Source organism: Stegodyphus dumicola, chromosome 7 (assembly GCF_044657685.1).
Source record: "Stegodyphus dumicola isolate Sdum_Otavi_A_Nest chromosome 7, ASM4465768v1".
NCBI classification, from domain to species: Eukaryota; Metazoa; Arthropoda; class Arachnida; order Araneae; family Eresidae; genus Stegodyphus; species Stegodyphus dumicola.
The window spans coordinates 198110789-198124423 of record NC_140774.1 but is presented as its reverse complement, the minus strand read 5'-3'; the positions used below and the strand labels follow the sequence as shown (position 1 = coordinate 198124423).

Sequence of the window (13635 nt, the reverse complement as noted above, 5' to 3'; positions counted from 1 at the left end):
AGATTTACTAAAGGCATAAAAACGTTAACCGGAAGATAAAAACAACATAATTCAATCATTTTTATAGCAAAAAGTGTACAATTTACAAACATATAAGAGTAAAGAAACTGAGATTACTGAGCCGGGTAACAGAGTGGATATATATATAAATATATTTATATACGTTTGGTGCGGCCGATTGCAACCAAAATACGAGGTGCACATCTACATGTTATAGCAGTCCTATATACAAAATTTCAACGTTCTGAGGCTACTCGTTTTTGAGTTATGCGAGATACGTACGCACGTACGTACATACGTTTGTACAGACGCCACGAAAAATTCTCTTCAGAATTTATTTTAAAGCAGTTTCATAATTTTTTTGGAAGAACCGAGTCTTTAATTCTGTTCTTACGTACAGATATCACGCAAAAACATCGTTAAATTTCATTCGATAGCGGTCAAAATGGATATTTTCGTTGAAATATGCTACCTGAAACTTTTCGCGATTACAATACTTCCTTTTTACTTCGTACACGGAAGTAAAAAGGACGGTTCCTATTTTTAAGTTTTTAAAAATAACAGCAATAAAAACTCGGAACAAATTACTGAGAGAGAAATATCACCCAAGTGCATTAATTCGAGCTGTAAAAAACCTAATGTTTCCAGAAAAATTACCCAATTATTTAAATAAAACTGTCATAATACTGGCAGTTCCTTAATAACTAAACCACCTAATTTGGCGCGAATGCGATGCTTCACTTTAACTAATAACAATAAATATGTGTGTGTATTTAATTATGGCAAAGCACACGAGGGCTATCTGCCTAAAGGGAGGGATGCCTTTCGTGGAGGACTTTCTAAGGGAAACTGGCTCGTATACACGTTACACATGGGGAAAACCACGAAAACGCCCATGCAGCCAGCCCGTTCGCGGGATTCGAACCTCAGACCGAACTACCAGTGTTCAGCGTCTTTTACCGCTCGGCCGCTGGTGGGCCTTAATAACAATAAATAAAACTTACCTTCAGTCCTCCGCTTCGGGTGACTATTTATGTATCCGGATCTTCGAAGTACAATCGAATTTTCACTTCCAAATGATAATGCTTGTGACCTTCTGCCTCGAGACAGCTGAATGCTTTTTAGCAGCCGAAAATCACAATTGATTAAGGCAAAACATTTGCATTATTATTATTATTATTATTATTATTATTATAAAAATAACTCGATACTTGGAGCTTTAACCAGTTTGTCAGGGTCTTTTAAGTTAATCTTAACTCAGATTGTATAAAATCGTTCCTGTAATCCAACTACATTATACGCAATTCGAAAAATCCACACATGCTCAATTTACTCTTCGAACACACCTTGTAATTCCATGCTTATTTTCGCCTTGCTTAACTCTAGACATCTACTCAAAACCATCGAATATAGTTCTTTCGTTCTACCAATTTCATATTTCTTTCACAAATATAGTTCTACGACCTTGCAATCAACATTTTATTAATTCAGTCACACTTTTTTTTTTTTTTTTTTTAGTTTTCACTCCAACTCATTCAAAAATCAAAATTTCAAAATTTAGCTTTTCATCCATACTGCGGAAGCACCGACGTCAGACATGTTCCCTGAAAAATCTTTGAGCCAAAGAATTCTTTTGTTTTTAGCAGTTACGGTTATAAATATTAAATCAAATGTTCAATATTTATAATCAATCGTTTGGTAAATCTTAATAATGCATTTTTGAGAGCTAGCGCGTTGTGTTTAGCACACAGCACGGAATAATGTAAATTCATAATAAAAGAATCTCGCGCAGGAACATTATAAATCTAAGATTTTAATTAGAAAAATGCAAAAGCTTGTTCATGAACTATTTATAATGTCTCAGGTCAGTTAAAATATGATTAAAATTTTTATCAGAATTCCGAACAATTATCTAATATTTTGAAGCATTAAAATTGCAAGCATGTTTAAGATCGATTTACAAACAATACTTCGCACTGAAAATCCACTCCGCTACAGTTCGACAGACAAAGTAAACAGATGTCGTATTTTGCACCTGCTAAGTCTTTCTGCTAGCAAGGCGAAAAATCAAGCTTAGTTGCGAAGGAAAGGTGTATAGACAGACGGCAATTTTGCATTTCTGAGGAAAAAGCTTCGTATATATTTATACAAATTTGAAAGGCCGGATAACAAAGATGGGACATAAAAAATAATAAATAAAAGGCTCATATTAATTTTGTTATAGAAGAAAAAAGTGAAAAATAGAAAAAAATCAGAACTCAAGAGTCTGTTCAAGTTACAGTCACAGAGGTAGGAGAACGTTCGCGATTGTAAGAGTTTAGCGAATTATCACATTCTGTCATACATGCTGTGGTGGTGCAAGAACTGTGGTTCCTGCAGTGGTGCATGTCCAGCTAGTAGTTGGAAGATCTGTGGTTGCAAAACCGATGTGAGAGCCCGGTTGCTTTTTCATATTTCCTGGCTTCGAAAAAGCTAAAAATCTCAAGAAGTGGCTCATGGATTTTTTTAGAATAATCTTTTCTCTTTAACGTTCATTTGAACATCTCTTATCCAAAATGTAACAATGCAGAATACAAAAATATAGACGTGTTCCACCAATGACCAAGTGGTTAAGGCCGTTGAATAATGATAGTTCGAACTGGTTTCGGTTCGAACGCGTCAAACTGGCGGCTTCGCTGTTTGGTTTTCGTGTTTTTCCTTATGTGCAACGTGAATACAAGACAATATCCCTCAGAAAGACCTTCACGAAAGCATCCCTCCTCTTCTCCTTTTAGCAGATAGCCTTCGTGGGTTTGCCATATTCAAATAGCCGAACAAAATTATGGACAAATTTAAGATAAGACTGAACAAATAGAAATATGTATTTGCAACATTATATTCCAGTTATCTAGTATTTATTAATAGCGTATAATGTTCAATATGCATTTTAGGCATTTGTTCAAGCATATTAGCCATAACGTTCACGCTGACTGCCACCACCAATCAAAAGTAGTTCTTTACGAAATTTTAGCATTTCTTTTCTATTATTAAGTCGCTAATATTAGTCTTTGTGCATTATAGGCTACTAGATTGAGTAACAAGAATCTTTGAGACACCTCCTAATAATGCATTGGTCAACGTTTAGTTCTGATCATTGCCGATGTTCTTCTGCTGGGCATGGATTCAACAAGGTGTTGACATTGTTCCTGAGGAATATTAGCTCGTGCTGAGATGATGATATTTTTAAATTCGGTCATGTTGGATGGTGGGACTTCCAAGTGCTGAAGTGATCTTTCTTTTTCATCACATGAATGCTGAATAGGTTTGAAGTTAGGGTACTGAGACTATTCATGCGCACAAAGCACATGTGCTTGTTAAAAGTGACCATCTATACCAGGGAACATCACAGTCATAAATGAGTGTACGTGACTGACAACGATGCTGCCCTGTTGAGAGACATATGAAGAGACCTACTGTAGAGCAGGAATGTATATTCCAGACCATAATTTCAGCGCCACCATCTTGAGGAGTTGTTATTAGGCAAGTGAGGTCAATGAATTCCTTCTGTTTTGTGCATATTCTGAGCTTGCCATCTGCATGATAGAGCAGAAACTGAGATTCATTGATTGTCATGCAACTTTCCTCCAATCGCTAAAGGTATTTAACATTATTTTCGTATTTTTAATGCATTAGTAAAAGGTTTTCTTTATACGTCAGATTATCTCCCACAGCAGTTGTAGGGTATCACTTGATCTGGTAATGCTAATTAGTCCAGTAAGCCTAACGGACGGGAAACTAATTGTCGCTGTGTCTGAAACGACGAGAAAGTTGTGAAAAGGTTAAAAATAGCCTTTTTTTATTTAAACAGAATTTAGAACACAAATGCTCTCTCTTGTGCTGCAATATAAACCACAACACGTGGTTGATGCCACTAAATAGAACAATCAAATTTAAATCAGATGTCAAACACTACAAGCTGGCTCACTACTAGAGCCTCAGAATTAAAGCGTCAGCAGCGAGAGAATGCTAAGCCGAATAACTGTAACTATCAGAGCTTGCAGGAAACTAACAATGAAGCGCTAACACGATTCCAGAAATATGCTTTGTCTTAAAATCCAAACAGCTCAGTTAAAATATTGGCTGCTCATTTCCATTCTGATTAGGAATACAGAAAGAAGAAAGTATACTAAAGCCTAAAATTTAATAAATAAATAAATAAAAATAATAAAAAAACTGAATGGTTTCAGATTTTAAATTACGCCCAAAGAGGCGCTTTTTCAACAGTTTGTGTGTTACCTTTATTTATTAAATTTCAAGTTCTTCGCACTTAAAACATAAAATTCAATTTAAGAGCAATATCGCAATAGAATTTTAAAATGAGCATATATTTAGAATTACCGATACACAGTCTCGCGCGCTGGAGATAGAAATGTTTTTTTCTGTACAATGTTGCCATTGCTCGCTTTGAAGATGTTGAGTTTGTTAATCATAAATTCGTTAAAGTTTTACAAAATATAATAAAAATTAAATAATAAAACAAATTCCAAATTTGGGTTCCAGATGCTCATATTATGCTATTCAAAATCTGATGGCTCCAGGTATCGTTGTTTTATCACAATGCGAGAAACATACATACATTTATGCAGATTCTTAATTTCTTTAAATATAATGCAGGGCGATAATATTTGGTGGACACAATTTGAAAAGTGAAACAACGCTTGCAGTGAATCGAGGCAAAATGCCGAAACGAAATTAATAGTCCTTCAGGGTAAATTGTCCCTTTGAACTAATGTTTTTTAATTAGCATAAAATTCCCTACTCAGTTGACTTTAATCAATTAAGCCTTAAAAGTTTCATGTATACTTCAGAAAATTACAATTAATGTCCAACACTTTAAAATTCAGTGAAGCATTTTAACATAAACATCGACTCGTGAGATAGTATGTCACTCTTTACCAATAATTTTTACTTCAGAAGATTGGTTTTCAAAATAAACATCGACTCGTGAGATAGTATGTCCCTCTTTACCAATAATTTTTACTTCAGAAGATTTATTCTTTCAATGGTAGATTCAAATCTTATTAATACTGATTAATTTAAATCTCATTAATGCTCACATTTAACAACTTAATAACTACTTACGAATTGCGAAAATTTCAATTTGGGAATGCTTGTATTATATCTTATTAGTATCTTGCATCGGAGATTGCTTTACAGAGTATTACACTGCCCTCCAAAAGTTAAGGAACAGCACGGTTTTTTTTTTTTTTTTTTTTTTTTTGTGTGTGTGTGTGTGTGTGTGTGTGTGTGTAATTTGAGAATGAAGCAACATAGAATAAGAAATTTACAGGACATGTTCCACTAAACAGTTCCTTAATGACTGTGGCATAGAATGCTTCTAAAGTTCAACACAAACATCAATTACAACAAAAAATTGCACTCTTGGCAGAGAAATCCAGTGTTGGAGAAACTGTATATCACAGTTTTTTAGGAAAAATGAGGTGGTAACATTACAAAAATGTGTTCTAATAAGAAATGTGTCCACCCCTAGCTGCAATACAATGGCGGCAGCAAAGTTCCGTGCTGGCAATTAAATTCTCGATCAGTGAAATGGGAAACAACTAGCAGACACGGAGTAATCCTTGTTCAAGCTTATTTAACGACCTTGGAGGAGGACTTAAAGCAGCAGCTTATCTCCCAAGGTAGTCCCAAAGAAGCTGTATCGGATTCAGGTCTCCCGATTGCCCTGGGCTTTTTATCCGCTTCATACCGTGACCCTCAAGATACAGAACGACGATAAATGTAAACTATGTGATCTGTTTGGTGATGCTAAGCATTTCCTCGAGGTCTGTCCCTACTTTGATGGCTTAAGAAACAATAAAAATATTGACTTTAAAAATCCCTTTTTATGCTATAAAGATTTCGCACATTTATGTAAATCTGTGATGAAATTTATTGACGGTGAGCGCCGGGCAGTGGGAATCAGTGTATGATATTTGCATTTTATTGCCATCACTAATTGGTATATTTTAATAATTTGTTGTTACCATTGTTTTTGTTTGTTATTCGCTTTTTTTGTTTGTTTGTTTTTGTTTTTGTCTTTAGTGTCTGCTCTTGTCTAAATGTTTGTATTTGTTCCTTTTCTTCACTTTTATGCTTATAATTATTATTTACACATGATTATTCTCATTTAGATATTTTATGTTTCATTTTTTCATTTGTTGAAATGGGCATGGCCTGTCATGACCATAAGACCAACTTTTTTGGTTAGGCGGGTCGGGCTGCGCCCGCTACTGATACTGATACTGATACTGATACCCTCAAGATATTCTTGAGCAACCCGAGCTCGGTGCGGTCGCGCATTGTCGTCCATCACAAGAAATCTAGGACCAATAGCAGCAACATATGGGCGGACATATTGATCAAGGATCTCGTCTCGATATCTCATACCAGTCAAAGTTCCTCCGTGGAACACATGGAGGTCAGTGTGACCACCGAAAGAGATCCCAGCCCAAATCATTATTTCACCACCTCTGTAACTGTGTCTTTCCGCAATGTAGGATTGGTTGTATCTGGTGCGTTGTTCCCTCCAGATCCAGCTTATGACCCGAATTACTCTCCATTGTAAACCTGGACTCTTCTGTGAAGAGAACAGACGCCCATTGTTGACTGGTCCAGGAGACGTGTTCTCTTGCCCAACATAAACGGGCTCCTCTGTGTCTTCGGGTCAAGGGGACTCAAACAACTGGTCGTCTTGCATACAGACCTGTATTGTGCAGGCGTCTGCGCAGTGTAGTAACTGAGATTTTTGTTACTGTTGCCACTAAATGATCTGCCATAAGTTGAGGCACAGTAACGTTACTCCTCCTTCGGGCCGAAAGAGCTAAATAGCGGTCTCCTGCACTTGTTGCAACTGTAGGTCTGGCCTGGAATATGTCTCCTAGACACAGAATCCTCGGATTCAAACTGATTCCATAGTCTGTGGACCACACTACGAGAGATATTGAGATGATTAGCAGCTTGTGACATCCCCATTTCCATCATCGGATCGTCCGCCACCTCAACGAATCGAGCAAACGACTTCTTCTGGACATTGGTAGACTCTGCTGGATATTATTCACGAAAGTGTAAAAACACCTTCAGATCAACACTTCTTGAACAAAAATTACAATTTTTGCATTTTTTTCTCCAAAATAAAAGTGATAGTTATTGTTTTTGCATAGATTTTCTTAAAACTTCGGTATTGTCATGCATATGAACTGTTAATTTAAACGTTATTGACATTTTTGTAATGGTGAGCTTTGAAAAACATGCTGTTCCTTATCTTTATTTCTTCGTTAAGTGTAAACTTTGCATTCCTATAAATCTGTTATTAAATTGTTTTGTATTTGAAGTTCTGAAAGAATATCTGATCCACGAGAAAGAACAGATTATTGAGCACGCATTTACATTAATGCAGTTTAAAATTTCCTTCATTTCTAGCCCATGATGGAGATAATGGAGAATCATGTCGAGCCGAATCCCAGCGGTCGCAACAAAATACCAACCCATCGTCGCTTCCAAGCAAGTCCACAAAATCTAACAAAACTTGTGGTTGGAAGACTTCGAAGTTTTTCAGCAAGACCATGTCTTCCGGTGAGATTTTACGAGGCTTAAAGAAATTGTCTTTAACGTCATCGGGCTCCAGCTCGGATCCAGGTGAGCCTGAACCTGGAAAACCGAGGAAATCGAAATCTGGGCAGCTAAAGAAGAGATCGTCTTGTGGGAACGACGATGTTGGGTCTGTAGAGGATGATAATAAGGCCAGAAGTCCTCGTAGTCCTGGAGGGTTTCGGCCATTGAGGTAATCTTTGTTTGTTATTTGTTTTGCGGTAAGAAAAATACTGTATAATATAACAAAATGTTATTAGTTTCTAAATTGACTGAATTTATTTCGAAACTAGGTTTGTATGGTTTCCCTTAGCTCAACCAACCTATTATTCCAATTTTTGTTATCTTTCCTGAACTCCTCAACTTCCCCTCGCATTTCCTCGCCAGGATCTAAATTTAAAGTTAAGTGAAGTGAGTATTTAAACAGGTGAATCGTGGAGTTTATTCAGAGCGTGTTTTCGCTAGCCAGCGCACGTTTCGTTTCTGATCTTGTAGATACGCCTTTTGGCAATCTGAATCATTATCATGCCTGTTAGGTTGTCGAGTCAACCTAGTTTAGCCGTAACTTAAAAGTGCTAATCGAGCACTACTCCCTTAGACTTGGATTTATTGTGTTACCAAATTCTTAGTTTCCACCGCAAGTTATCGGTGTTACAGTAACGTTAACAGTAACGTTTGTAAAGCACGAAGTACATGCCTTCATAGTTGAAAATAATAAAGGGTTATTTTCACCTTTCTTCTGTGTTGGTATTTCAAGCCTGTGCTAGAAGTCGTCAGGTTCATTAGTAGGATCTAGATTAGTTTATGTGACCAAAGTGAGTTAGGTTTGAAAAATATGGGCTTATACTTCCTCAAATCTCCTCAATTAGGCATCCCCAACATTTTTTAACTTAGATTACATTCTAGAATACCGATAGCGGCGCGCATATTTATTTTTATGGTCAATTTATTAGTTAATAATATACATAATACACAAAAGATTATTTCAAAAATATAATTTTAAGGCATAAAAATTATGGATTGTATTCTTATGTAAACTAAATAATTATTATAACTAGGAGCCCATACATCTACAGAAGATGTTTACACCTTTTTGTGTAACGATTTTGATTTTCTCCATGAATTTAAATATTAATTATTAAATATAAACGTGACTGGCATCAAACTGGAATAAGGTTAATTTATCGTCTGCAGCATTAAAAATATTCTTTTCTTTAAAATATCGCGGCCCACCAGCGGCCGAGCGGTAAAGTCGCTGAACACTGGTAGTTCGGTCCGAGGTTCAAATCCCGCGAACGGGCTGGCTGCATGGGTGTTTTCGTGGTTTTCCCCGTGTGTAACGTGTATACGAGCCAGTTTCCCTTAGAAAGTCCTCCACGAAAGGCATCCCTCCCCTTAGGCAGATAGCCCTCGTGTGCTTTGCCATAATTAAATACACGAACACCAACACCAACTTTAAAATATCACTGAAAAATAAACAATAGAACGAAGGCTATATTTTTGCTGTGTCCGAAGAGAAATACTCTTATTCAATTTATAAGGTATTTCTCTCGACTTCTTAGCATACCTTCGTGGTGTAGTGGTAAGCACGCTCGACGCGTATTCGAGAGGTCCGTGGTTTGATTCCCGCCAAGCGCATTGCTCATTTTTCGTCTCTGATGCAGCATCAAAAATCCTAATGTCTCTACAGTGCCCCCCCGAACTAAAAACAGGGGTGGATGATGATTCCCCACCACCAGGATTTGGCGATTGGGTCCCCTAATCCCCAGTCAACCTTTAAAAGGGGGAGTATGTAAGGCATTTCTCCCGACGTCTTAGCATGCCTTCGTGGTATAGTGGTCAGCACGCTCGGCGCGTATTAGAGAGGTCTGTGGTTCGATTCCCCGCGAGGGTATTGCTCATTTTTTACTTCTCCTGCTTCTAAATAACCCAATGTCTCTACAACTTATTAAAGAAAGATTTGAAAAGCGTGGTCATCTTACAGGCCAATCTGTCTACTAGCGCTCGGTAAGGTATTGGAAAGAATAATTCTTTACAGACTGGATTTCTTCCTGCAAAGGAACAACGCCCTGCATCCCAACCAATATGGATTTCGAATGGGCAACTCAACTGAACATGCCATAAAAGACTTAATGGCCACTATCAAACAGAACAAGGATAACAATTTGCACTCACTGGCAATAGCCATTGACATCAAGGGAACCTTTGACTCCCTTTGGTGGCCAGACGTAATAAATTTGCTGCACAACATGGCCTGCCCAACAGCCATTATTACCATCCTTCGCTCGTACCTTCAAGATCGAAGTGTACAAGTAACATCAAACAGCGGCATTTATGTCAAAAATGTCTTTAGAGGGTATCCACAGGGGTCATGCCTTGGACCAACAATGTGGAATATAGTGACAAACTCGGCATTTCGTCAGTTTGAGAGTGTAGAATACCCTCGAATCATAGCCTAGCCTATGCGGACGATTTTATGCTAGTTGTGGCAGGAAGGAGCAATCTCGAAATGAGATCTCAATACTGTCTTGATCTGTTCTCCCAATGGGACAGAGCACATAAGCTTCAGATTTCGGCAGAGAAAACTAAAGGATAGTTTCCCCCAATTGAAATATCTTAGGCTATTACTCGACAACAGACTTTCTTGGATGCCACATGTCAGGAATCTTAAGACTCGAATTAGCATCCTAAGCAACAACATGAGACGCATGACTTCACACAAATGGGGTAGCTCATCTAAGCTACTAAAAGTTTGGCATAGAACCATTACAGAAAGAGTAATAACTTACCGAGGAGCAATCTGGGGTGGCGAACTTACCTCTCATATGAAAAGATCCCTGCTCTCTATTCAGAGATAGCAGCTACTTCAAGTATGCAGGGCCTACCGTACCACGTCAACACTAGCCGTACAACAACTAGCAGGAATTCCTCCCCTAGATTTGATAGTAGAAAGGGAGGCAGCTATCGTAAGGGTTACCAGGCTGGGTCAAACTTCAACACTCTGGGGTCATAGTTATCACCACTCGGACTACGAGGAGCAAAACAACTGCAATAACTTTCATCCAGCAGCTTTTAATCTCTCCGACGGTATCAGTATAAACGACCAACCAATTCAGAGGTACAGTAATAACCTTTTTACAGATGGCTCCAAAACTGAGAACGGCACGGGCAGCGCCTTCTGTAGACTAGAGCATGGAGTTGTAACATTCGAGTGGAAAAAGAAATTAGGCTGGAACAACTCGGTATACCAAGCAGAGCTTCTAGCTATCAGTGCTGCAATTAGATATGCGAACACATGTCAACAGGATAAATTCTCCCTACTCAGTGATTCGGCATCAAGTCTGGCAGCTTTCGCAAGTCAAAACAGCCGGAGTCCTTTGGTATACAGAATACAGAAACAGCTTTTGACAATGCCTATTTCGTAAAGACCCACTTTAAAATGAGTTCCCGCTCACACAGGGATTCAAGGCAATGAAGCCGCTGACCTACTGGCCAAGCAGGCAGCCAACTGCACGGATATATTAGAAAGACCAACTAAATTTCCTTGGTCTCATATTAAGCGAACAACTTTGACAAGTCTGCAACAAAATTGGCAAAGTAGATGGACAGAGGCAGAGGTAGGACGAAGGACATTTCGCTTACTGCCAAAAGTTAACATGGAGATAAAGACCCACTGTGCTAGCCTAACACAGTTCTTCCCAGGTCATGGACCATTCTCAGTATACCTGAACAGATTCAGACTTAGGGATACTCCTTTCTGCGAATGCGGAGAGAAAGGCGACACGGACCATTATTGCTTCCATTGTGTACATACAAGAACCTGGCCCTTGAAGAAACCAGCGGACTGTGCCTGGGCAATGTGGACGACTAACACATTCAAAAACAGAATAGCCCTTCATAAAATAGAGAAAATCTCAAGACACTGCCTAAGCAGAAACAACCGTGGATAATATTATAATGTTTCAAATGTTCAGAACTTAAAGCAGATAACCAGAATAACGCTTAGTGCCTTGTAGTTATCAATATGTAAAAACTGTTATTAGTATATAATATTCAAACTTGTTACTCTGGAGTCTTCCCCGCCGTGATGGTATATAATTCCGTTTGGTTCATGTCCGTGGTCGGAAGCCATCATAGCGGTGCACTCACTCACTCACCTTATAATGACACTGCTTGTTTGTTTACCTTTATGTATAAACTATTGACAGAGTTTCTCCGTATCTTCCTGCCAGAACGCGGGGCTGAATCGTTTTGAAAAACGAGGTATTTTTGTTTTCCAAAACTCTCTGTCGCATCGTCGAGAAAACGTTTCCGTTTTGGTTGAATCTTGCCTCTTGTTATGTATTCACAGGAAGTCTTGAACAAAATTTACTACGCCTTGTTCAAGATAAGATAATCCTGTACTTAAAACATGGTTACATGCGTTATCGAGATTCAGAAAATGAGGTTTGATTTTCATTTTGAAGTAGTCTTTCAGTTTTCAATTTGTCAAGAATAAATTAGCAAAGCTCAAGACGAGGTGTTTTTTTTTTTTTTAGTCCAAAGGGATTTGAATCCCGAAGGACTATTAGTTTGGTTTTGACATTTTGCGTCGGACTCATAAATGTCGGTTCACTTTTCAAACTGTTGCCACAAAATGTTAGAGTCCTGCATTATATTTGAAGAAATTAAATAATGAAAAATCTGCATAAATGTATGTATATTTCTCGTAATGTGATAAAACAACGGTACATAGAGTCATCGAATTTTGAATAACGTAATCCTCGAACGAATATGAGCATGTGGAAGACCAAATTTGAAATTTGAAATTTGTTTTATGATCGATTTCCTATGTTTTAAAACTTTGACGAATTTTTGATTAACAAACTCAAGGATTTCAAAGCAAGCAATGGCAACGTTGTGCAGAAAAAACATTTTTATCTCCAGCGCGTGAGTCTCTGTATCGGAAATTCTAAAGATATGCTTGTTTTAAAACTATTTTGCGATATTGCTGTTGCACTGGATCTTATGGTTTAAGTGCGAGGAACATGATATTTAATAAAGAAAGGTAACACACAAAATGTTAAAAAACGCCCTTTTGGACGTAATTTAAAATCTGAAACATTTCAGATTTTTTTTTTTTTTTCATTCTAGGAAAAGAAATTATAATATGGAGCGAGCGCATTTTCATTATATTAAATATCATTAAAGGTAATTTATCCCGTCGCGCACCCCCGGAAAGCGGTATAGAAAAGCAAGTACTTTCCTCTTTTTCTAATTTACATGAACGGCATAAGAAATATCTTTTTTTATTTATTCTGGCTTGAGTTAACAAAATATAATCTGAAAGAGAAACTCGCCATTTTTACTTTATTTCATAATTTTTTCGACGAATTTGATGCTGTTACTGAATTTATTTTTGCACTCGGAAAATATATAGGTTGCTCGTTATTTTGGAATGCGCTTTTAAAAAATAAAAACTTTCCCAAAGCGTGATTTTATTTTTACTCTGTACCTGTAAAAATATCTGTGTCACTTTCAGTGCAGAATTTTGTATGTATATATAAGTAGTTACTGTGCAAATCAGCTTGACTATTGCTTAAATATATAAACATCGCTCAATTCTAAAATGAGTTCACATATCGTATTTGAGAATTAATTCGTTGTACACTGTTATTAATAAATCCGAGAAACATTTGAAAGCTCATAACAAATAAACTATACTATCAATACCAAATTTATATCACCCAAATAGAGGAGAAATTTTCGCTTTAGGTACATATATTTATGTAGATAGATTTAAAAACGAGTAAAATAAAGTTCTAATATTAATTTTCGATGTCCCTTAGTTCTCCTTTTAAATTACCAAAGGGACGTTATGCGAGAAAGGTCTATTAGTCTCGAAACAGCATTTTGCGTCGAATCACTTTTTAGATTGTTGCCACCAAACATTATCGCTCTGTATTATATTTAAAGAAATTAAATAATGGAGAACCTCCATGAATATACGTATGTTTCTTGCAATGT

General features: G+C 37.3%; 1 protein-coding gene across 2 annotated transcripts in view; it reads left to right on the top strand.

The window, feature by feature from the left end:
• The window catches only part of LOC118190007 (uncharacterized), a 67795-nt gene that overhangs the window by 35800 nt on the left and 18360 nt on the right, over positions 1–13635 (top strand). For both annotated transcript variants that reach the window (XM_035360689.2, XM_035360690.2), the window contains exon 3: positions 7462–7822. In XM_035360689.2, coding sequence (XP_035216580.1) covers positions 7462–7822 — 361 coding nt within the window. The remainder of the gene's footprint in view (positions 1–7461; positions 7823–13635) is intronic.